Source organism: Rhinolophus ferrumequinum, chromosome 2, assembly GCF_004115265.2.
Source record: "Rhinolophus ferrumequinum isolate MPI-CBG mRhiFer1 chromosome 2, mRhiFer1_v1.p, whole genome shotgun sequence".
In the NCBI taxonomy this organism is placed as follows: Eukaryota; Metazoa; Chordata; class Mammalia; order Chiroptera; family Rhinolophidae; genus Rhinolophus; species Rhinolophus ferrumequinum.
In genome coordinates, this window is record NC_046285.1 from 102693079 (window position 1) to 102719458 (window position 26380).

General features: G+C 44.3%; 1 protein-coding gene across 3 annotated transcripts in view; it reads right to left on the reverse strand.

The window, feature by feature from the left end:
- Positions 1–1722: 1722 nt before the first annotated feature.
- Positions 1723–26380, reverse strand: part of KCNJ6 (potassium inwardly rectifying channel subfamily J member 6) — a 235201-nt gene continuing 210543 nt past the window's right edge. For 2 of the 3 annotated variants that reach the window (XM_033129275.1, XM_033129264.1), the window contains one exon: positions 11188–13056. In XM_033129275.1, the coding sequence (XP_032985166.1) occupies positions 12731–13056 (326 nt within the window). In that variant the 3' untranslated portion in view covers positions 11188–12730. Of the gene's footprint in view, positions 2923–11187; positions 13057–26380 lie in introns of those variants that run through there. The other variant, XM_033129268.1, reaches the window with a different exon arrangement.

A 26380-nucleotide genomic window follows, 5' to 3' on the forward strand; every position in this document is an offset into this window, starting at 1 on the left:
TTTCACCACTGCCAGCAAAAGAATCAGTGAAACTATCAAAAACAGCTAAGACTTAAAGCTAAATCATTTGGGGCCATTTAATGTAGGAGTGGTATAGACCAGACTGATATTGGAATCATTGCGGCAGACTGGGGGATTCAAATTCTTGCTGAAAAAGATGAGGAAACTAACACCTGACACATTTTTTTCAAGTTCACAGGGAACATTCAGCGTGATAGACAATATTCTGGGCCATAAAATACACCTTAACAAACTTAAAAGGGTAGAAATCACACAATGTTTGCTCTCAGACCACAATGGGATTAAACTAGAAATCAATAACAGAAAGATAGATGAAAAATCCCCCAATACTTGGAGATTCAACAACATGCTTCCATATAAGATGTAGGTCAAAGAAGAAATCACAAGGGAATTAAAAATACATTTTGAACTAAATTAAAATGGAACTACAACTTATCAAAATTTGTGGGACGTAGTGAGAGCAGTGTTTAGATGGATTGAGAATGAAGAAATTAAACTGTCTTTGATGCAGATGACATGATTGTCTATGTAGAAAATCCAAAAGAATCAACACAAAAATCCTGGAATAAGCTGTTATAGCAAGGTTGCAGGATACAAGGGTAATATACAAAAAGTCAATCACTTTCCTATATACCAACAATAAAAAAGTGGAATGTGAAATTAAGAACACAATGCCATTTACGTTAGGACCCTCCAAAATGAAATACTTAGGTATAAACCTAACCCAATATGTACAAGATTTATATGAAAAAGCTATAATACTCTAATGAAAAATAACAAAGATGAGCTAAATAAATGGAGAGATGGCTTATGTTCATGGATAAGAAGACTCAATATTGTCCAGCTATCAGTGCTTAACAAATTGATCTATAGACTCAGTGCAATTCCAATTAAAATTCCAGCAGGTTGTTTTCTGGATATTGACAAACCAATTCTAAAGTTTATATGGAAAGGCAAAAGATCCAGAATAGCTAACTCAATACTGAAGGAGAACAAAATTGGAGAACTGACACTCTCCAACTTCAAGCCTTACTATGAAGCTACAGTGATCCAGACAGCGTGGTGCTTTCTAATCTCTTCACCGCCTCCCTCATTCCCACCCCCCTCCCATCTAGCAACCCTCAGTTCTTTTTCCCTATATCTCTGAGTCTATTTCTCTTTTGTTTGTTCATTTATTCTGTATAACTGAAACTAATAATAATAATAAAAAGACAGTGTGGTACTGTTGAAAGAATAAGCAAATAGATCAATGAAACAGAACAGGGAGCTCAGCAATAGATCCCCTATAAACATAGTCAACTTATCTTTGACAAAGGAGAAAAGGCAATACAATAGAGCAAAGATAGTCTTTTCAACAAATGATGCTGGAATAACTGTACATTAACATACAAAAAAATATAGACGTCTTCACAAAAATTGACTCAAAATGGATCATAGGTTTAGATGTAAAATGCAGAATTATAAAACGCCTAGAAGATAACATTCAAGAAAACCTAGATGAATTTGGGTATAGTGATGACTTTTTAAATATAACACCAAAGGCATGATCTGTGAAGGAAAGAATAGATAAGCTGGACTTCATTACAATTAAAATTTTCTGCTCTTCAAAAGACACTGTCAACAGAATGAGAAGACAAAGCACAAACTGTGAGAAAATATTTGCAAAAGAGACATCTGATAAAGGACTGTTATCCAAAATAAACAAAGAGCCCTTAAAATTCAATAATAAGAAAACAATCTGAACCTGAAACTAATAAAAAAAAGTAGATTAAAAAAAAAAAGAACACAACCTGATTCAAAAATGGGCAGAGCCGAGCAGGCACCACACTCAAGAAGATATAAAGATGTCAAATAAGCATATGAAAAGATGTTCCACATCCTTTCATTAGGGAGATGTAAATCAAAACCATAATGAGATACAAACACACACCTGTTAGGATGGCCAAAATCCAAAATACTGACAACACCAAATGCTGGCGAGGACATGGAGCAATAGGTACTGTCATTCATTGTTGGTGAGAATGCACAACGGTGCAGCCGCTTTGAAAGACAGTTTGGCAGTTTCTTACAAAACTAAACATAAGTTTTTATCATATGATCCCGTAATCATCCTCCTTTGTATTTATCCAAATGAATTGAAAACTTTTTCTATACAAAACCTGCACATGGATATTTATAGCAGCTTTATTCATAGCTGTCAAAACTTGGGAGCAACCTTCAGTAGATGATGGATAAAGAAACTGTGGTCCATCCAGACAATGGAATGTTATTTATCGCTAAAAAGAAATGACCTATCAAGCTACAGAAAGACATGGAGGAACCTTAAATGCATGTTACTAAGTGAAAGAAGCGAATCTGCAAAGGCTTCGTACTGTCTAATTCCAACTCTATGACACTCTGGAAAAGCCAAAACGATGGAGACAGTGAAAAATCAGTGTTTGCCAAGGACTGGGGGAGGGGACAGATGAATAAGCAGAGTGCAGAAGATATTTACGGCAGTAAAACTACTCTGCATTCATTGTATCATATAATGGTGGACACATGTCATTACACACTTGTCAAAACTCATAGAATGCACAACCCCAAGAGTGAACCCTGATGGAAGCTGTGGCTTTTGGGTGATGAGAATGAGTTAGGTTCATCGATTGTGACAAATGCCCCCCCGGTGGGGATGTTGGTCATCGGGGAGGCTGTGGGCACATGGGGGGGATGGGAACTGTGCGATTTCCGCTCAATTTTGATGTCAACCTAAAACTGCTCTAAAAAATAAAGTTTATTAATTTAAAAAAAGATAAGAAAACTGTTTCAGAGCAGTCCAGTGATTTGTCCAAGACCACACAGCTCATCTGGGGATGGGACCAGGACCAGAATGCCGGTTTCCTCAGACCGAATCCAGGTTTCCTACAAAACAATGAAAAGAAAGGCTACTTTATGACCTATTGCCTGTGGGTTCAGGGAAGCATATGATACATTTATTTATTTATATATATTTTGTTTTTGTATAGCAATTTTTTAATTTTTCAATTACAGTTGACGTACAATCTATTAGTTTCAAGTGTACATATGGTACATTTTAGAAAGTATACCACAGTGATGGTGGGAGAAGTGATTATTATTCTTAAGGCTTTTGTCTTCTGAAAATTCACCTATGTGGACCAGCTCATACGTGATTGGGAAGGAAAAGTTGTGTGCGTGCATGTGTGTATTTGCGGGTGCGTGTGTGTGCCCATGCGTGTATGTATGCGTGTGTCTGTGTGTGTGTAGAGGTTTGTTGCACTTGATAGTTAATGTGTGAGTTACAAAGAAATGGGAACACGACCACTGCATTGTGTAGTGTTCAGAGGAGTCTTCTTTCTTTAGAAAAGGTGAAAAAAAATACTATATGAAAATACAAATAGGAACCACATGATAACAGGCCCCAGGTATTACTGATGCCCGTTGGAACAGAATTAGAAAGCAAGAGGGAAGTAAACCTCCACGTTCTCATTTAGTCCCTCACGCCCCCTGCAGACATGGCCTGCTGACCAGGTGAGCAGCAGACTTTGGGATCTGATCTGGCCTGACCTGCAGTGTGGTCATGACGCAGAGACTGGAGCACGCACGTCCTCTCCCTGGAAGCAGGCCATCACCTTGCGCTCCCCGTGTCCCCTGAGGTCCGTGTCCAGTGGTACTGCCGCACCAAGAGCCTCAGTGCTCAATTCTACTTCACCTTTCTATGCCAACGTAAAGGAGTCTATTCTCAGGTTCAAAGCCAGATGGCAAGTGGTTAAGTTCACAGCGAAATAGTGTTGTGGAGACTTTGCATCAGAGAGCAAAAACGAACATCTCTGATTTGAAATCAGGTTTTTAAAAAAGAATTTGTAAGTAAAATTTTAAAATCACTTTTGTTTGTACTTAGGCTTATTATTGAAACACTATTTAACTATTGGTTTTGGACAAATAGTAATCTTTTAGGCAAAGTTTATTTATGAATAAAATGGCAACTCTTTGGACATGCGTTACATCAGATAATGTAAATTTAGTTTGGGGATTTTTTCTTTCTTTTTTTTTTTAAGGTAGATGTGATTTGGGTATGGACTTGTGTGTATGGGGGTGATGGCTTAAAGAATAGGTTTTGAAAGGAGCTGTTTGGCCACCTGAGCACATGCCATCCTGGAAGAAAGGGTAGGACTATCCTACACCTGGCATGCCGAGTAGGTTCCTTTGCCTGGGCACTGCCCCATATCTCCTCAGTTTTCTCCAAGGCTGTCTGCAGGTGGGGCGGCCCTTGGGAACTTTAGCCTCCGGGCCTCTGCCAGTTCTCTTTGGAGACTCTATGGAGAGATCCAAGCTGATAGGCTGCGCGTTGCCGTGGCAGCAGCCATGTATGCCCTGGGTAACCAGGTACCACATGGGCGCTAGGTTTTTCTCCCCCAGAGCACAGTCTATGCAGATGGTGGGGGAGAGAAACCCACTTTGCCAACACAGGCAGATATTTGGGTCATCATTTCAGAATGTCGTCCAGGTGTGAGCGCTCACTGTTGTTTCCGTGGGGCTCTCATCTTAGATGAGAACCCCTGGGATGAAGACAGATGTTCAGAGCCATCTTTGGCAAGTTGGCTAGCCTAGTCACATGTTGCAAAAGACAAGAAGATCCCCTGGAGAAGTCTAGCTGTCTATTTGGCACCAGACCGCCCTTACCCTCTGCCGAGTTATGGGCTGATGTCACAATGCCCAACCGTCACTCTCCAGGTGTCTATGGGGACAGGAACAAACTATATAACATTTTTGATCTCAGGTAGTCAGACTCTGAACACATTGCATGCTCAGTTAAAGCTGGTGGTGGACAATTAAGTGGTGAGAGGTAGGACTAGCCCCAATAATAGGTTCTAGGGTGCTGCTCAAGAATGGGATGGACTCTCAGAAGAAAGTGCCAGGAGCGACAACATTTGGTGGTGAGCCGAGGGAGGAAATTCGGAAAGAAGAGCTGGGTAGAATGCTTGGATGAGAACCTGCGGTGACCTGAAAGTGGTGTGGCACCTGGGGACAGCGTATGTTGTGTCTCCAGGTGTCGCAACCCAGAGTTCCTTGCAAAGAAAGAGAAGACTTGACATTGCTGTCCTCATTTGGTGGCTCTGTGAGAGGAAAGGGAGGGGATGTGTTGTTTCTGGACCAGGGTGGTGTTTGTTATTGGCTGTGGGGTGGGTTTGAACGGACCAAGCCCCCTTACTTAAACAGAGAGAACAGGCTCAGACCATCCAGGGAGATGGGTACGATTGCCCGATGAGCCAGCTGAATTTACGTTCACAGTGGCACAATACCAGAAAGTGAAAACCTAGAGGCTGGAGAACTAGATATGTGAAGACAAAACAAACACTGAGATAATCACCATGAAAAAACTGAAACTTTTTTGGATTTCCTTACCCTTACTCCATTTATGCATTGGTATTGTTGGTTTTAACTTACATATGGAGGGGCACCCCTGTGCCCAGGGGATTCAAAAGGTCTACTTCAGTCCTTCTAGGGAGAGTTGTCATTCCTGGCCCAGGTGGGTGCTCTGTGGGGTAAGTGTGCTGGCCAAGATAAGCTCTGGGTCCTTATGTGGGTCCTCAGGGACCTTAGGTGCTGATCCAAGATAAGCTTAAGAGACACAGGGTTCCTGGAAGACACTTCTGGGGGGTCCTTGTCTAGGTGGGGAAGAACCAGACCTGGAGGGAGAGGCTCACCCAGAGAGGTTGGCATGGCCAAGGCTTCTGCACTACCCAAGGCTGAGCCAAGGTGGGTATTGTTCATCTCCCCCCACGCCCCCCACAGCAGCAATGATGGGAGGAGTTGCCAGAATAATACCTGCTGTGGCTGGATCTGAGAGCAGTGCTCCTTCTGCTCTAAGAATGCTGGCTGAGGACCCAGGGGTTCCCATCATGCACAGCAGACCGGAGCCCAGCTCTCTGCTCTTCAGCTGGTCCAGTTCTACTAACTGTGTCTCGTGCTGACAGACCCAACACTGATATTCTCCACAGGGCATTCAGGTGGGACTGGGTTTTAGTAGCAGTGAACCCTGACCTCAGGCTCCTGGGGCATCTTGCTCCTTTGCATGGATGTTTTATGATTTCCATCAGGATGTTAGAAATGATGTATTACATGTTTATTTCACTAGTGTCTGTTGGTAGCAGAGATTTGCATTGCCTGAGAAAAGCAGCCCTTTGTATGCTTATAAAGATTGGCCGGTTGATGTCACAGTATTCGTGATCAGTGTTCACACAATGGGTGCAGAGTCTTAAACATGAAATGGTCAGTTACATGTTGTTGGTAGGGACATTTCATTCTCTGAAATCAAGATCTGGTGCCTGTGTGGTCACAGTTCTCTGGCCGATGACAGAGCACATTAGGAGTCACGGTGGTAAGTATGTAAAAGCAAGTTGGTAAATGCCATTTTCGTTGGTGACCAATGTCCGTCACTTAGTCATGTTGGCCACCTCAGTGAACTATTCTTGTGTATCTTAAAGTACCCTGCCCTCCTCTCCCCAGGACTCGCCTGCTTGAGTTGGGTGGATGCATGAAGCTTTCTTTTACCTAGGCAATGAGGCCAAGTAAAAGTTTGACTCCTTTTACATTTATGTAGGTTTTATGGCCTTGAACTTTGAGATTTTTCTCCCCCCTCCCACTTAATTATTACGCTGTTCCATGCCATTGCAGGATCGCAAGCTTTTTGCATGATCTACATTGCAGATTATCAACTTAGTTTCTACTTAGTTTCAGACTCAGGACCAAATTCATCTCAGTTTCCATCCTTTATCTGTTGGCAACACAACATCACAATGATTTGTTACAAAAGTTTTCTTTCCCACGTAGTTTCTGGGAAAGCACTCATAAGAGAATTTGATGTATTTTTCAATAGACTAAAGAGATAAAAAAAACAAATCTAGCTTGGCCGACTATGTCTGGCTATGGAAATAATTTCTTTGAACACGAGTGAGTTCAGCTTGGTGATGCTAAAGAATTCCCTATTCTTGTCTCAAAACCCTATTGTCTGGATTTCTTCTATACAGTATTTCTGTAATTATCAATCTTTATCTTCTGCTTCAGACTCACAAAGCAGCAAACAACCCAGTCACCCCTTATGACTCTTTTGTTTCTCCTTGAGCTCTTTTCAAAGAACCTGTTGGTTTTCCAAGAGAAGTGTTTCATTCTTTATTTGCATGTTAAGCTTTTAACTTAGCTACAAGAGGGAGCCAGAACTAGTACAATTAACCACGAATAGTAGGTCAAGGCTCATCTTATCATGTCAGTCAACTGTAGGCTAGAGAAAACTAGCAGGGACACAGAGAAGGCTCAGGAGTCTAGTTCTCCAAGAGAAGGCATGAGTGAAAGGGGCAGCTGGCTAGATGTGTGGCGACCACTGCGAGTCCAGTTCACCCCACTCAACAGCATTGTGGCCCAACAGTCAACATATTTAAACACCTAGGACTACTAGCCCAGTCCCCGCACTGGGAATTTCCAATCTTTATGGTTAATTAATGAGTAGATTTACCATATCAACCTTCTGAGTTGGCCACTGAATCCTGGCTGGCTGTTTATTCTACTTACCAGGGGATGGTTACGAAAAAGAAGGAGCCTATCTTTGAGACCCGACTATATGACTGGGCTCTCAAAGTCCCTCTTATCAAAAAGTGTGTTATTTTTTTGTTGAACAGACCTATGAGTGACTGCAGTAGATTTATACTGAAAAAGGGCATCATTATTCTAAGCTGTCCAGGAATCTTTTAATACTACAGTATAATAATTAATAGTACTTAATGGCACTAATAGTATTTAATAGTATAGTACAGTGGTCAGCTAACTTTTCCTGTAAGGGGCCAGATAGCAAATATTTTAGTTTTCTGGCCATATGGCCTTTGTTTTAAGTACTCAACACTGCCAGTGTAGTGGGAAAGCAGTCATAAGCAATACATAATGAATGGGTGTGCCTGTGTTCCAATAAAACTTTATTTATGGACACTGAAATTAGAATTTCATATAATTTTCACATCACAAAATAGTCTTCTCCCGCCCCCGCCCCCCAACCATTTAAAAATGTAACATCATTCCGAGCTTGCAAGGGGGGGTTGGAAAACAGGCAGTGGGCCAGATTCTGTGAGCAGGTTTGGTTCGCCAGCATTTTAGTAGTAAAAATTTTCCATGGCTGAAGCCTGGGCACCTGGATTTGAGGCCAGGCTTTATGCTTTGCTGGCCTTGCCACTGTGGGGAGGTTACCCAGTTTGCTCAAAACCTAGTTTTCCATTTATAAAATGTAAATTATGATACTCAAGCTCTCATGATGGATTAGAATTAAATGAAATAATTTGTGCAACTTCTCTGAGTGTTCCAAACACTACACAGTAGGTACAGTATCGTTTTGTTGTTATTGTACATACTGTGCTTTGTCAAAATCTCATAGTAACCTGACAGAATTTTGACTTCTAGATGACACTCTGTATCAGAAGCTCTCCAAGATATTAAGGGCAGAAATATTAGGAAAAGATGTGTTTTACTCCATTTTAAATTAAAAGATAACATTTTCTTAAATGCAGGTTGGCCATAAAGTCTAGAAACATGATGATATTATTTAACTATTGTATATTGTAATGCAGTATCGATGCATCAGCTATTATATATTTGTTGCCTGTGTTTATTGACTTTATAGCCATCCATTGAAAGGAAATCATAGAAGATAATTAATGTTTACCATTTAAGTAGAACATTTAATTTTCAACTACCCTTTTGACTCTTCTGAATTACACAAAGTATTACCCAAGTCAACTGAAAACTAATCACATTATTGGCAAGCTGTCTTGGAAATGACTGAATATTTTAATTTTTTAAAATCTTGAGTCACTCAGCTAATTAAATGATTTCACATTCTTTTGGTGAATTCAAGTAGTTTTCTACCACCATTTTTTATAGTCTCTTTCTCTGTCCATCAGCTTCCACCTTTATAAATAGTTGATGAACATCCCCAAAATACCTGCTTAAATCTAAAATAAAAAGCAAAGAGGAAAAAAGCAAGAAACCTGAAATGTAAGAAAATATAGGGAGGGAAAACATACGGGTGTTGCTTTGGAGATTTCAAAATTTAGGCTTGTAAATTACATCATAAATAATTTTTTAATTAGAATATAATGAAAAAATAGACATCTTAGAGCCCTAGTTTGGTTAAACCTGGAAGAGAAAATTGTGCTTAAGAAATAGGTTGACATTTTTAGAGACAGTGGCTGGATTTCGGTTAGGGAATGTAAGGTACTGAACTACCTCAATGGATCTGGAGCTGGAGGACTAGGGAAAGAGCAAAAGAGAGGGATGGGTGGAGGGAGGGAGTGAGACAGGAGGGAGTCCCTTCTCATGCTCACAGAGTGGCTATAAGTTGGACCAACCCAGCCCGAATGCTAAGTTTCCAAGGGCTGGAAAAGCAAGGACCTGAAAGTACTGCACTTGTGTTCATTGCCCAGGGGGCAGCCCAAACCATAAACAATTGTGTCCGTTGTATAAAGACTGTAATTGAATAGGTAGGTGCTCTTCTAGTTGGAAAGCACATTGGGGTGGGTGGGAGTGAGAATCGGAGGGTCCCAGCAGCCCTTGGGATGGAACTTCCAGCTGCATCTGCCCTTTTCTCCAGATTGGGCTCAACTGTAGCAAGTGTCACTCTCTAGTTGTAAGTGCTTATCTGGCTAATGGACCCCACTGTGCTTCTGTGGGGAAGAGACTCAAGTACACAACCAAACAAACCAAAATACAGAGTTGAGAGCGATCCTCATTCGTTATGAGTTCTGCTGCATTAAAAATAGGCTTATTTATTTTCATAGCACGTGATTTGCTAACAGAGTGACCAAGGGATCGGGGGCTGGGTATGGAATATGGGGACTGGAAATCGCCGGGTTGTCTTTGAAAAACACCGTTCAGTACTTGCTGCTTAGAAAATTCAGTCTTAATGATGAGCTTCTTTCAGTTCCAAATTTTAACAGTGGACACAAAATACACTGTTAAACTGTGTTATCGATGGTTGTAGAAAAATAGACATGTTTGATAGGGACATTCTAGTAAAAGGTTTTTCTGGAGCATCCTTGTTCAAAGGTCCAGAGGCTCACATTACAAAAACGAGATTTGGTTCATGTTCTGTCTCCAACTACACTGACACCAAAGACAGTGGGAAATGTGGAGAGGCCTCACACCCGGCCCCACAGATACAGAACTGACGTGAGTGACCAAACGGTTGCGAGGCTCTTTGTTAGGTTGTGCTAAAGAGCCCCGAGCTGCTCTTCCAACCGGACAACAGGGTGTGTGTTGCCCTTTAACCCTTAGTAACGGATTTAAAAAGGCCCAATGAGTCTTCAAGAGCTAAATGAGCAGACTTTTTGCAGCCCCTGCTCCATCCTGCTTGGTGCTGCCACGCCACGCCCTGCGACTTGGGGGATGCTGCTTGGTTAGCGCCCTGAAGTCCAGGGCGCCCTTTATAAGGCCACATGGAGGTAAGGCCACAGTACGTCCCCACAGCCCGGCGGGAAGCGTATGGGGCTCTCTCCTCCTTGACCCCAACCTCCTCCTTAGAGTGTGTGGAATGAATAAATGATTCAACATATTCAATGCAGAAAGGTGGCAAGCAGGAAAGGGCTGTGGCCAACAGCTCTGTTTTCCATTAGTCAGTGCCCAGAAGCAGTTGTCCTGGTGCAAAGTCTCGGGAGTGGGAGAAGAGAGATCCCCCTGTGAAACCGAGGGCCACTTTCCTTATCTCTGGGACATGTTTTTTAGTAGACAAAGTCCCCAAACCACAGCAAAGGCCTGATCTGGTCAGAGAAAGCAAGGGCAACAGGGAGGGACAGCTAGTTTGAGCTCTTCGACCTCCGTGGTGCAAAGCCTCAAACTCAGCACAGCTGTAGGAGCTGACAGTGAACTTGAATCCAGTCAATAGATATTTTTGATAGGCCACTGTGTTGGGGAACAAACAGTTTACAATTGCAAAATTAAGGTGAACGATCTGTTACAGTGCAAAATCTCCACCTGCCCTTGAGGTTTTGTCTAAGATTCTCTTCCTTTTGTTTTTCATTTGAAATTTTATTTGTATTTTGAAATTTAGACTTTCAGTAAAAAATACTTCCCTCCCTTCCTTCCGCCATCCCTCCCTCCCTTCTTTCCTTCTTTCTCTCCTCTCTCTCTCTCTCTCTCTCTCTCTCTCTCTCGCTCTCTCTCGCTCTCTCTCGCTCTCTCTGTCTCTCTCCATTTATCTTTGCAGATTAAAATGAATTAAGGCTGCAATTTTGTTTGTTTGGTTTGATTGAGACATACGTTGAATTTGATTTCTAACCTGTGGCACACTCTAGAGAGATTTCTTAGACAGTCACCAAGATTGTTGATCTAACCTTTGAATGTTGAACTCTGGTCATTTCATAATAGTAAAAACATAAGAATAAGAATAAATAACAATAAGACAATGCTGATGGATAAGCTCCCGGGGACGGGAAGAGTGCCAGATGAAGTCAAAGTGAGGGAGGTCAATGATTACAACCTAAGTGCCCACTACAAGCCTTCATGAATTTCATGGCTTTAGACATAAACCATCTTCTGCTAACTTTCCATGTCTCATGTTTTAATAGTCTATTGTTCCTCGTGGTTACAGAGTGGAACAGCTGGAGAATCAATGGTTTTGTGAAAGAGTTTCCCCAACTATTGTAGTACAAAGGGTGAAAGCTTGTGTGCATAGCACGCACACATCATTGATGACGTGCCAGAGAATGTCCCCTTCTTGGATTTCTCCCCCAGGCTAGTCAGCGAGGCCCTTGTTATCTTAAAGGAGACCTCAGTTTGTATGTAAACATTTCACAGTATATCAGTGTATTGGTGGTGGGTTTTACCATCTATGGACCTCCCAACTTTCCCCAGACCTATGGCTTGTAGATTCAATGAAAGGATCAGCAAGGGGACAGTGAGGTACCCCACAGGCCACCAGTCTGGGACAGTGAACAAAGGCCATGCTCTAACGGGCAGCAGTCAGGGGACTGACCAAAGGAATTCAGAAAACAAAGACATCGGAACAAAATGCCTATTGTACTTGCGAGATTGTTTTTCATCTTATTTCTAAAGTTATATATCTAAACCTAAATGCGTTATACATGTATGTACATTATTTAGAAGGTGTGTCCTGCAGTACTTTGTACATGCTGGGTTTTGTTACTAACTGCAAAAGAAAATAATTGCATAAGGCGTATATATGTACAGTGTTCTGTCTTTACCTCATTTGGGTCCAATAGCTGCAGTGCCCGCCTGCAGGGGGCAGGCACCTCACCCTGGGGATGAAATGTGTTGGTGTCTATAAACGGGAAGGCTGTCCTCTGTTGTCCCACTGGATGGAGACAGGCACTGGAGACCTAACTTGTCTTACCCCGGGTGGAATCTTTGACGCCCTCTGTGGAGCGATGTGGTATTTGTACAATACATGCAGGGGAGCTGGGTGGGTGGCATTTAGGGAGGAGACAAGGTTCGGCCACAAGTGAGGGCACATTGTACCTTAACCAAATCTGTGTCTACCTTGTCAATCTGAGTAACTGAGAGAGGGCAGGTAGATATTTTACACCTTGAAGATTTGCTTTCTGGTAATGCCAAAATTAAATGCAAAGAAAGAAAGAACGAAGGAAGAGAGACAGAAGAGAATGCAAGACGAGGAAAGGTGTGAGGAGAGGGGAGGGGTGGCCCGGCTGGGGGACTAGACTTCCGACTCGCTCTCCAGGTTTGCCACATCACCATTCCTTTCCGTTTGCTCCTCCGCGTTCCTGTCTTCCTCCTCGGTCTCCAGTTCTGCATGTTGGTTGAGTTTGCTGGACACAGACCAGCTGAGAGGCAGCTCCGCCCGGGTGGCCAGCTCGGCCAGCTCTTTGGCGCTAAGAGACGGAGTGCTGGTCTCGTAGGTCTCGTGGAAGCTGTTGTAGTCGACTTCGTAGAACCCGTCCTCCAGCGTCAGGACGGGGGTGAACCGGTAACCCCACAGGATCTCACTGGTGACGTAGGAGCTGCGGGCTTGGCATGTCATCCCTGCCGAGAGAAGAAGGGTGGCGTTAGAGCGTGTGAGTGTGGGCTTTCCACAGCCGCGGGAGCAGCGTGACCCTCCTGGCTCCCATCGGGCCGTACACTTGCCCCCCAGGCCATGTACAAACATGCAGGGCAGTATGTGCACACACTCATGTGCCGCGTCTTGTCCACTCTGCTCTGGGACAGAGAGCCCTGAGGCCATGACTGTCACCTCCTCCCACTTTGCCTAAGACCTGCTGGGACTGGAGCCACGGACTTGGGATGAAGTGGGCTTATGGAACTGCTCCTCCAGTGCCCGTCAGCCAGAGGCCGTGAATTGCTCTTAACCTCCCATGTCCACGCCGTGCGGGCCACGACTGTGGCCCCCCAATGAGGCGGAAAGGGGTGCCCACCTGAGTTTCCACTTGCCCCAGGCCCAGTGGGAATAATTGTTCAGACTGTGCAATAATATAATACTTTTAAAGGCTTTCCCCTGTCTCTTCCTAAAGAAAAGAAGCCGGTTCCTAGTTGGCACAAAAATGCCATCTGAGCTCCTGGCAGCCTAGGAGGCAGGAGTAGCTTTTAAATGTGAAATGATTGAATGAGGGAAACTCCGTCCATCTCCTTAGAAAACTAGGCAACAAGCTTGGTATAAAATATGGGGAATGCCGCGGGTGCATTTTTTATCTTCGGAAACTTCTCAGGACACGGAGGCATTCGTTCAGCCACTCCTTCAGGGGTGCCTGTCCATCAGCTGGGTGGGTCCAGTGTCCAGGGCCCACAGCACTCTTAGGGACCCACGGACAATTTTAACTTCTCAAATCAGAAGAAAACAGTAAACTTTTAGGTAGGAAAATGTTGATATATTCATAAGTCTACTAACACAGTTATACCATATAATACGATTAAACACTTTTTGATGGACTAGCAGCCCATGACGGTAAAACTACCGAGGACTCATGAAGGTCATCCTGCGGCCCTGTGTGCTTCTGTCAGGACAGCGCCCGTCAGGCACTGTGTCATTCCCTGGGCCCGCCGGTAGGTCTGTTCCGCAGCTGCTTTGTGTGGAATGCAGGCGAAGCAAGGAGAGGAAGGAGGACACGTGGATGACCACGCAGAAGGATTCAGAATGTCCCCACAGCATTGTGCTTGCTGCTCGTGGCTAGAAGGAGAAACAGGGGTGCCAGGGGCTGCCGTGAATGACCCAGCTCAGCTGTCAGAGCCTGAGCCGGCACAAACCTCACTCACTCCCCACCCCTGCTCTGCCTTTTCACCCCCACACTGAATGCCACCCTTTTCGGTGTTCCCCTGGGCAACCCACAGGAGACCCCTGCAGTGGCTCAGGCTCAGGTCTTCTGCCTGGGACTTCCGGAAGTGAGGGCACTTCCTTGGGTCCTCTAGTGACTGAGGGCTCACGATGACTAAGATCCTACTGGGTGCCGGGGGCCTTCGGGGTGTACGGTGGGGGCTGGGAAAGAGGAAGGCTGGATGCCTCTGGGGCCGCTGTGCTCCATGTAATGGAGTTCGACAGAAACACATGATTGTGTCTCCCATGTTCAACTAGTTGTTCATATGCTTTTATTGCCTTGACAGTGAGTCAGAAATTGGGTCTCGGGAGAGTAGGATACTGCCTACATAGCCGTCTTGACTGCTTTCTGTTTCTATAACCCTGGAAAATTCCACAACTGAGAGCCAACTTAGAGGTGAGCAAGACTACACTGGGGAGTGGAGGAGGCATGAAGGGTGTTCCCCAATTTCCTTCTTCCTCTTCCTCATCCTTGGCATAGCATTTCATGTCACGTTCTTCAGGTTACGATAAGCCAGAGGCTTTTCTAAGCCCTCTGCATTCATTTCCTTTCTTCTTTGTAACAACCCCACACGTGGGTGCTATTGTTATACCCTCATTTTGTGGATGAGGAGATCGTGTGCAGAGACCACCGTCACCTCCCTGGGGAATCTGGCCTCACAGTCTCAGGAGAAATGACTCGCTGCTGAGTGGTGCAAAGGTCACCGACAGATCCCGTTGAGGCAAAGTGGGACGGGGGAGGCAGGGGCCCCTTGGAGTGTCCTTAGGTCCAGGCAAGCCTTTGACTTTATGTTTGGGGAGGCCGCGTGATTTCCACAGCAGTGTTGCCTAGTCTAAGTTATTTCTCCAAAGCCCAAACGTGTGTGTGTGTGTGTCTTAAAAATGATTTCATTTCAAAATTTCTCCACTGACTGCTTCTCTGTTTGAATCTCTGGTTAATCTTCGAAGAGTTTAGCCTGCAGTGAGGTGAGTAGAAACAGCCCATCTTTTTGGAGGCCATTTCATTCTGGGAGCAAGACCAGGTAATTAGTAAAAAGTGGAGAGGGTGGGGGTGCCTGTTATTGGAGGCCGGGGCAAAGCCTGCTCCATCTAGAAGCCAGGAAACCAAAGTGAGGCACAGCTCTGGAATCTGCAGTAGGCACTGATCGAACACAGGGTCAGGTCCCACAAGACGGAATTTCACAGGCAAAGCCCTATTTTTAGATTCACAGCAACAACTAATGATGGCATATGTTTTGTGCAGAATACCAATATGATGAAACCCATCCTCAGGAGAGAACCCTCTGGAAAAAGCCAGAGGGGTTCCCTCAATAGATAAATAATATATCAGAATTTCTGAGACTGTGATTCCAGTACAGTAAACTGGAGACAAACCACCCTCACCAGTTTTGAATGCTGTAAAATTAATCTGTATTGCCACTATTCAGAAATAAAGAATCGGCTGTACAGGCTTTGCCTTTTCATTTCAAATGCCAGGCTACATGATGTGATATTGTCCTTTACTCCTTGTTCTCATTCTTAGTAAAAACTGCACTGAATTAGCACAGTAAGAAGGTGGTGTGCATTTATGGTTAAAGTCTTCGTGTGGGAGAACAGTGTTTGTGATTTACCAAGCCCAGGGTCAGAAAGGAGCAGTATAGTGTAATATCTGTCATATGTAACAGTGGTTTTAATTCAGTAAATTCAGAAAGACCCTGTCAAACTAGAATTCAATATCCGGCAAAAATATCTTTCAAAAATAAAGGTGAAATGAAGACATTTCAGACTTACAAAATCTGAAAAAAACTTTGTCATCATAGACCAACACTATACAAAATGTAGACGGAAGTCCTTCAGACATAGGGAATAAAAAAGATCTGGATGGAAATAGGGATCTACGTAAAGGAAAGAACAGCACCAGAAATCGCTGTCTCTGCCTGAACTTTCTTCTCTTCATTTGCTGACTAATTCTTACCAGTCTTATTCAGTAGCTTCAGCCAACTGCTGATCATCTAAAAAACATCAAGCCCTACTTTATGCTCAGGTTAAAATCCCTTCAATACATAGTTGTGATTCTTCTGTTACCCAAATATTGGAGGGCCAGTGAGGCTTACCTCTAGCTGTGCAAAAACAAATTGAAATGTGTATTTTTCAAATGTCTAAAACAAGGCATTCTATATATATACTCCTAATTCTGCTCTCACTAAAGTAGTTGATAAACTACTATTTTACATGAGCAAAGTAAGGCACAGAAAGGTTAAGTAACTTTTCTGGGGTACACAGTATTGTGGACCAAATTGTGTGTCTTCAAAATTCACATATTGAAGTCCTAACCCTCTAGGAAATAGGAACTTTAGGGAGGTGAGTAAGGTTAAATGAAGTCATAAGGGTGGAGCCCTAATCCAGTAGGATTGGTGTCCTTGTGAGAAGAAGAGACACCAGAGAGCTCTCTGTCTTTTTGCATTCACTCAGAGAAGAGGCCTTGTTAGGACACAGTGAGAAGGCGGCTGTCTACAATCTAGCAAGCGAGGCCTCACCAGAAACCAACCCTGATGGCACCTTGATCTTGGACTCCCAGCCTCCAAAACTGTGAGAAAAGAAATTTCTGTTGGTGAAGCCACCCAGCCTGTGGTATTTTTTATGGCAGCCACAGCAGACTAAAACCAGCAGGAGAGGAACCAGGGTTCTAATTCAGGGAACCAGAGCCTATTCCCTCAACCAGCACGCTATTCTTTCTATTTTTAACAAGAGAGACCATGTGCCAATTATGTTCTTTTTAACTCCTGTAAGGGCCTTACACTTACATTTTACAAAATAAAATGGAGTGCAGATGAAGCATTGTGGCCAAAGGATGCTGTCCCTGAGAGTTGTAACTTTGCTGTCAGCTAACACCTGCCTACCACCTGTCTGACCCCAGTTACCTACCATTTTTTTCTACCAGCTCTCCTTCTAAGCCTGTCCGCTCTTACCTTGTCTTCCACACAAATGCGTTTATTATTCACTAAATCTGGGGCACTGGCTACCATCTTTAGAAAGTTGCTTGGAGACACCAAGCAACCTTCATTCCTTTTTAAGGAAATCATGAGGTAGCCTCCAATCAGACTGCAGACTGTAGGATTCTTCTTCAGTCTCTCCCACGCTAGGTTTGTATCTCTCTTCTCCAACAGTGAGAACCCAAGTTCCCAACAATCTATATATTTATCATTAGCTCTATCCTATTATACAAGCACACAAAGTAGTTTTAGCATTACCACATCCAACACTCTACTGAAAAATTGTTTATGCAAGACTCAGATCTCAAAGTGAAGGACCAGCTATTCTTTAGATAGAAGCAGGAAAACCCATGTGACCTGCCCAGCCTGGAAAGCCCCAGAATGGACCAGTAGAGAGTGGACCCATCAGAGCCTGCCAGATGCACCTGAAAGCCAATCAGAAAGCTTCCCCGCTTCTGAAAATTCTGCCGGAATAGAACACTCATCAATCAAAGACTGTCTTAAGATTTCCTGCTGTGATTCTAAAACCCGCTTTCCTTTCAAAGTCCTCTGAGTTTCTACTAGAAAGACAATGATGGCAGCAGACTGTCTCACACGATCTGAATAAACCACTTTTGTAAATTCTGCAGGTGTTCTTTGTCCTTTTGACCCTACCAACCACAAACTTATGAGGTAAAATTAAAATGTCTTTGCAGCTCTTTTTAATCTCTGAACATTCCGACTGAGGTAGTACAATCAAAATACTGTGGTCACAAGTTACTTGAATTCTTTTTTCTATGTGGCTGTGTACCGTGTTTTCCCAAACATAAGACCTAGCTGGACAATCAGCTCTAATGCATCTTTTGGAGAAACAATTAATATAAGACCTGGTATTATATTATATTATATTATATTATATTATATTATATTATATTATATTATATTATATTATATTATGTTATATCCTGGTCTTATATTAATTGTTGCTTTTGGGGATTTTCTTTGTCATTCTTTTTAAAAAAATTGTAAGCCATTAGTCAGCCTAACAAGATACGTTCAGAGAAGTCTCATTCCCATCTCTATCCCTTCTATCCCATTTCCACCCACCTTCTACATGTGGCCATTTTCATTAGTTTCTGCGTTAGCCTTCCTCTGTTCCCTTTTGTAAAAACAAGCAAACATGGATATACACATGTTCTCATTTCCCATTGTGACCTACGGAAGGAATATGTTCCAGGACAAGAAACTGAATGAGGGTTTCCTTCTGCTAAGGTAATTTGAAATCGCTGATATGCTCATTTCCTTTTTGAGTGCACACGCTCCTCCGTGACACAGCCGAGCTGACCATTGGGAGCTGGAGGCAGAGAGGCCCAGGTTTGAATCTGGGCTGCCCAGAGTTGCAGTGTGACCTGGACAGGTACTTAACTTCTCTTACTTCCTCATCTGTCATAACCGGGAAAATGAAGACCAGAGTACGGTGTGATGGCAGCTCCACTAAGTTTTGCACATGAAAGTTTTAACACAGGGTTCTCCCTGTGGACTGGCAATTCTCTTAGTTCCCTTCCTTTTCGCTTGGTCAAATATAAAAGCAATAATTACAAAAGCTGACCTTTCTCACAGAATTAGCAGCATTGATCAGTAGCGTTTGTTCCTTCCATCGAGTGTTTTGCTGTTTGTTGATTCTTTCAAATGGAATAAAAACCAGACAGGGAAAGGTCTGGAGGCGTCATGACTCAGCTTCCTATTGACTATTACTTTGTGCATTATTGTTCTTTGAACATTTCGAAATACTCTTTGATGCTTGATATTTGAAAAGTCACTCAATGCCCCCCATTATTCTGCACTTTTCAGGCAGTGGTTCTTAACTTTGTTTAGTCCTTTTGGGACCTTGTGGGAATCTGATGAAACTCATGAATCCTCTTCTCTGAAAACACACATATGGGTACATAAAAAAGTTTGTATATGGTCAGGTGCTCACGGACTCATGAAAGCCCATGGGATCCCAGGTTCAAAGAAAACAAAAAGGAGCAAAAGCAAAAGAATGAAACAATTCTGCTTAGGGGCAAGTGTGCATGCATACAAGGAGGGAGAGGATTAAGGAGAAATAGAGAAGACTGGGGAGAGAGGATTTACTTACATTGCGACTGGGTTATAGGCTGTCCACGTGCTTTCACAGTGCCCACTGCTCACCCACCAGAATCGTCCTCACGGCCTTGCAATTGGCAATGTTTGTTAATACCGTCTCAAGTCTGGAGATGGGGGTTCCTGCAGGAGTTCTGTCCTGGCCCCCATTTCCTCTCCACTCCCTGGTATAGTGTTTGACAACAGTATTTGGCAATATGTCCAATAAATATTTGTGAATGGCTAAATGAATGAAAGGATCCAGGTGATAAAAAACTCACTTATTCATTTGTGATATATTTACTGGGGACCTATTACATGTCAGGCACTTTGATGGGTTCTGGAGGTATTATGGTGGCATGGACCCTGGGTTCACTAGATTTATAGTTGACTGAGAAGGAAACAAGTGTCCAAATGTAAATGTAAAATTACAACTGTGATAAATGCAATGAAGAAAAGGTAGAGCCTTTTATAAAATCATAACAGAGAGGCCACACTTGGTTTGGTGTGGAAATTATTGAATGCGTCCCTGAGGATGTGACATTTGAACTAAAATGTGAAGAGGATGTGGGCTGGCGGTGAGGATAAGTGCACTATAGCTGAGGAAACAGCACTGGCAGAGGGAGGCTCTGTTGCAGGAGCGTTCCTGGGGCATCTAAGAAACTGAAACAAGATGAGTATGCTTGGGAAAGGGGTGAGGGTACCAAATGAAAATGAAAATATTGCTCTTGCTGCAGAGGGGAAAATGAGTTGGACGAAGGAGGGCGAAGTATATGTGTAGAGAATAACTAGGAAACTATTTCTAAGTCCAAAGAAGAAATTGTGGTATCAGAACAAGAAGAGAATCAATGGAGATGCAGAGACTGAAATGGAGTCAAGATATCGTTTAGAAGGCCAAATGGACAGACCTCCATAGTGACTCATGGGGGTGAGTTAGGGAGAAGATCCAAGAATGACATTCAGGTTTCTGGAGTGGACAATGGGACTGGACAGTGGTGCCACTGGGAATCTTGAGTGCAGAAAGATGGTATGTTTGGTTTGGGGCATGTTAATTTTATTGTGACTTTAAGACGTGTAAGAAAATTCAGTAGGTCATCGGGATAACCAAGTTTCAAACCCACAGAAGAGGTCTGGGTCACATATATACATTGGATTGTCAGTGACATATGGATGGTAACTGAAGACAGGGGGCAGATGAGATTGCGAAGGGGAGCATATGCAGCAAGGAGAGGCTGAGGAGGAGACAGAGCCTTGTGATGGACAGGTGGAGGAGGAGGGGCCTGCACAGGATGTTGAGAGAGAGTGGCTGGTGAGATAGGAGGGAAAAAGCCAAGTAAGGAGAATGTTTCAAGAAGGACAAATCGTTAACAGTGCCAAGAACTGCTAAGAGAGAAAATTGCCGAAAACTGAAAAGTATACGTTGGATTTCAGACATGGTGTCATAGTTAACTTCATGAGAGCTGAGGGGTGAGGGAGCCGGTGAAGGAGTCTAGGTGGGTTTGAGGTGAGGAAATGGGACGAGTGAGGATAGAAAAGTTTTTCAAGAATCTGACCATGATGATGAGGAGAGAAGGTAATAGTTAGCAAGGGATATGGGACTGAGTGAGTTTTTAAAGATGTGGGACACCTGACCATGTTTAAATACTGACGAGAAAGGCTTTGGTTGAGTGGGCAGGGCTAGGCCTACAGGTAGAAGAAGAGGTAATCAATCACGTATGGTTCTGGAGCGATGGGTGAGGCTGGGAAAGTCGGATGGAGCGGCCCCTCCTCTGTCCTCACAGACTGTCGGTAGGTTTGTGATATGATGGCAAAGACTTGAGGGAATTTCTGTATCAAAGTTCCTCTTTTCTTTGTGAAGTGGGAAGTGAAGGGGTGAGGGAAGATTTGAAATTTTCTGTGCAGAGTGGATTGGTCAGTGAAAAGAAGGATTTAGACAGGTGGGTAATCATGAATCTGCAGTGAGTATTTGTTTGCTATATACCCCCACGTCCATTTCCTTTCCTCCTTCCTAATGGTACCCAGAGTTTTATTGGGTGCCCGCCTCCACTGTAGCCCATGAACTTTGGGGCCCCACTTGGCTTAAGCTTATTAGCATATTCTGTTTCCTTGGCCACAGTCATTGGTTCCAGAAGGCACATGAGGACTCAGGGAGGGGTTCATTGAGGATGAATTAAAAGATCACTGCATAAAGTGGTGGTCAGAAATGAGCTCCCCCCATGACTGTGAACCAGGACACATACAGCCCTGATGGCTGCGGTCAGCCATATTGGGACTGCGGGAGAAGAGGGCCAGGGTAAGACGGCTGGGCTCAGATGCCTTGTCTGTCTATGGACTTTACATTTATGAGAGGCAACCAACACCATGATTTTTCAAGCCTGGTTGTCACCAGCATCTTAAAACAATCCATGTGACTCTTACACCAATTTGCTGTTATGTATTACCATCTCCAGCCAGACTGGTGGGGTTAAGACATGGTCCACTGACCCGCCAACTAGACCCAAACCAAGTAGAGATTAATATATTCATTTATTCAACAAGAGTTTATTGAACGCCTTTATAGTGCCAGGCTCTGTGCTTGGAGATGGGGAGTTAGTGGTAAATCCTTGACCTCAGAGAGGCCACCATCCAGTATCCAGTGGAGGGCGGCAGTGGATCCAGTGACCCAACGCCATTGAGGGTAAATTCTCATTAAATTTGAATGACTGAATGAGTGAGCTGCCCGTTATCACTAAGACAGTTCAGGATGATTGGCCCACGTTCTCCTGAATGGCATATTGCCTTAAGAAACCTCCCCAAATTTCAATTCCTCTTCAAAGCTATTCTTCATTTCAACCTACCTTTTCTTTTATAAAAGTAGTGATTTTGGTTGAGTAGTGAGGGGGTTGGGAAGGAGATAGTGAGAATTTTCACCCGTTCTAGACCTCTGTCCAGATGCTGTCAAACACCCTAAGGGTTAACCTATCTGGTGCTGATGTCCACAGCATGGAGAAGACCTTCAAGGAAACATCATTTCAGAGATTATTCCTGGGTCTGGGTTTTCCTGGAGGGAGATGTGAACATGCAGGGGAAGTAGTTTGGAATGTTAATGGATGGAGCTTTATTCCTGATGATCCGGTTGGTCCTGGCTGCCCTGGGTCTTCCCACCCACGGAATCCATGCTTTGCATGGCTTCATTGGGTAGACGGAGAGAGGCTGGCACAAAGGGGCCACACCATGAAGTACACACTGAAGTCCAAAGTTGTAACAGTGGCCTGGAAAGCAGGACTTTTATTTACAAGAGCAAAGCTTTGTTGAGGGAAAATACAAAGGCTTTGGGAATCCGAGAAGCCACAGTTCTGAGAATGGAAGTATTCTGACACCGCAGTGAGCAGTGAAAGTGACACCAGCTGGGGAGCAGAACTAGGTGGTGCTGGGGGATGTGACCAGATGTCCAAGAAGGGGCTCAGAGCCTCCTGCCTTGAGCCTGACCTAGGTGTGGGAAGGGGGCCAAGATGAAAGAACCCCAGACAGATGGAGGGGAATTGGAGACTGTCACGGACTCGAGGCCCTTTTCTGGTGGAGTGCGGGGAGATTTCAGGCATCACCAAGCAGCCTCTGTTGGCTGGGAGCCAGAGCAGCCTGGCAGCAGTGCTGGAGAAGCACCTGGAGGGAATGTCTGGACGGCAGCCTGGGATGGACGCCAGAGTGAGAGTGCTAGTGTGTGTGTGCATGTGTGTGGGGGCGAGTGTGTGCAGAAGTGCGTGTGGGAAGGAGTTTCCACATGCCTCCTACAGCCCACAGGGTGGGGGCACTGGCAGGACCACTGGGGAGAGACGGGGCAGCTTCTAACCCAGGAGCCGTGGGGAGAGACGGAGCAGCTTCTAACCCAGCACCACTGGGGAGAGACGGAGCAGCTTCTAACCCAGCACCACTGGGGAGAGACCGAGCAGCTTCTAACTCAGGAACCGTAGGGAGAGACGGAGCAGCTTCTAACCCAGCACCACTGGGGAGAGACCGAGCAGCTTCTAACCCAGCACCACTGGGGAGAGACCGAGCAGCTTCTAACCCAGAAGCCGTGGGGAGAGACCAAGCACCATGCACCTGGAGCATAAAAGGAGATACCTTGTGATGCTCCAGAGACATTGGAGGGAGTAGCAAGGAGACAGAATGTTCTTGGGCATTCCGGCCTCACCCCCCCCCCCATGTCTAAATAATGCATAACGCACTGCATGCAATTCAGATCATTCCCAGGGTGGAGGAGGGGAATATCTTGAATGGCAGTTTAGACCTGAATTAATCACATTTAAAGCTGGAAGTGACTAAATTACTTTTAACTGGCAAATTTAAGTTTTTTCTAGGAGGAACAGAAAGGGAGCTTAAGAACAAAGTTAAATTCAGTTGTAGAAATAAAGTCATTTCTATTCCTATTTACTTGAGTGTTGTGTCTAAAATAATAAACTCTCCTCAAACATATTTTTTAAAGTTGGCTTAAAATTCTTAGAACTCCTCCTTCCCAAATAAAACAAAAAATGACATTTATAATTAAAATACCTTCATCTTGCAGGAAAAAAACAAGTTTATGAGGCTTCGGAAAGCTTATATGATTCCATTAGTCTTTGCATAGTTGAACATAAACTCATTTCAACTGACTTTAAGATGCTAGTAAAAAGAACAGACCTCCAAGTTTGGAGTTTGATAACGAGAACAATATAGAGATGGGTGGGGCACTTAGTTTTAGCAAGAAACTTAAATCTTTTTGGTGGCGAAAGGATGTCCAGATGGGCCATTTCGGTGGTCCTGTGGGCTCTTGTCCTAGCATGTAGTTCACTGGTGTTAAAAGCAAGTATTGTGCTTTTGAGAAGGTGAAAACTTACATGAACTGTGAGTCACAGTCTCTGGGTCAATCAAGGTTAAAAATAGTAAAAGCAAACTCTAGATGGCGACCTAATCCTACTTATCTAGCTCTTCATAAACCCAAACCTTAGGTGGGGCCACTACGGTGGGCTGGCCACAGATTGGCGACTGTCCTGTGAGAATCAGTTATGTAGTCTTGGAGCTCCTATGATGCCAACTCGATGGGCTGCTTTGCATCGGACCCTGTTGGCCATCTCCTCCTCCTGGGTCCTCGGATGTCAGGACCCTCTCTGTGGGGCTCCGAGCTTCTCGTCTACACTCTCTCCTTGGATGACCTCCTTCACTCAGGTGATTTCCTGTGTTGCTGACTTTCAAACCTGCATCCTGAACGTCACACCTGATCTCCAGGCCCATCCATTCACCTGCCCACTGGGCGTCTTCCCTTGGACGTCTTCGTAAATGCCCCTAAGTGAACTCACGTCCCCTTTCCCTCCGATCCTGCTCCTCGTCCCGGATTCCCGACTCCATTCAATGGTGCCACCACTCTGACAGTTCTCTCCCCACCCCAACATCCAATCCGTTAACACACATGGTTGACTCTCCCTCTGAATGGCACCTCGAATCTCGGCTTCTCGCCCCACCATTGCCCCCGTGCCATGCTGCCCTCATCTCCAGCAGCAACTCCTGCCTTGAGCCTTTCTGCTCTACTCTTTTCTCTTCTGGCCACTAGGGTGACCTTGGAACGAAGGAGATTTGATTATCTCTGTGTCTGGCTTAGATCCTTTCCGTGACTTCCTATTGCTTCTAAAATAAAATCCAAAATTCTGTCAATCGTCTCTGAGGGTCTCTGCTCCCCTACCTGGCCATCCTCCCTCCACCTGGCTTGTAGACCATCCTCAGGGCCTTTTCTCATCCCCACGCTGAGTTAGGTCTCCCTGTCACTCGCCAGTCACAGCACTTGTCCCCTTTGAGACTCCCACTGCATTTGTGATTCTTCACAAAACGCCTGTATTCCTTACTAGAACATAAACTCTATGATAGCAGGGACTGCCTGTCTTATGTTTTTGGAATTGTGCTCAGAGTGGGACATAGTAATGGCTGAATAAAGATTTGGGGAAGTAAAGAAGTGAGAGGAAATTCCACAGAAGAAGCAGCATTTCCTACACTGATAACCTTTACAATGGCGTAAATCCAGCTGGAGAGAGAATGCCTTCACTTGTGAAAAATGGAAGGGGTGGTTAGAAGCTGCATACAATCAAGGCTAAGCCAGCAGCCCAGGGAGTTTCCAAGTTCAAGGGCCGTGTGGGGTTGACTGTGGGCTGGGGCTGGCCAGGAAGGCTTCTGGACCAGGAAGCCTTTGGCTGGGCCCTGAAAAACAGGCGGGAGGGCACTTTAGGTCAGCATGAGCCACCGTGTGTCTTAAAGTCTCCACTTGTCATTTGCAAAAAAACTCTCGACTAAGGTGATACTATTTAGAAGTAGACCCAGAAAAGCTAAATATGGCATCTTGTGGGAACTGGTGGTGTCAGGTGACGTAGGTCTCCTGACCAACCTTCATCACAAATTGGCACCTGGGCAATTTTCTGGGAGGCGGCAAATGAAGAGAGAAGAAGGGTGTGATGAAGGCAGCACAGCTACTAGAGAGAGAACACCAACTGTTAACACCTGCTGAAACAACTTGTAGTCCCCTCAGAATGAGACTTCTTTCTGCCTATAAGATGCATGTGTACCATGCGATTGTTTTTAGTACCTGGGTAATTTACGTGTGGGAGGGCAACAGAGCATGGGACCGTCTCCTCCTGACTTTGCGTTTGGTGTACGAATCTGTCTGACATTTCCGATGCATACGGAAATTGGAGAACCTTAACTGAAACGTAAGTATATCTTAGGCCTGGCCTAGGCATAATTCACTTTTATTGCCTGTTCATAATTGCTTATATTTTCATTAATTTTGCATCTCAGGGGCCACGTTTGATCAATTGGCAGAGTGATACAATTTCCATGTTCTCAGAGGACCGCTTTGTACTCTGTCTTAATAGCCTGTCAAAAGGAAATGCCTTGAGAAAGACAAATACTGTCTGATCTCACTTATATGTGGAATAAAAAAAAAAAAACCCACCAAACTCATAGGAAAAGA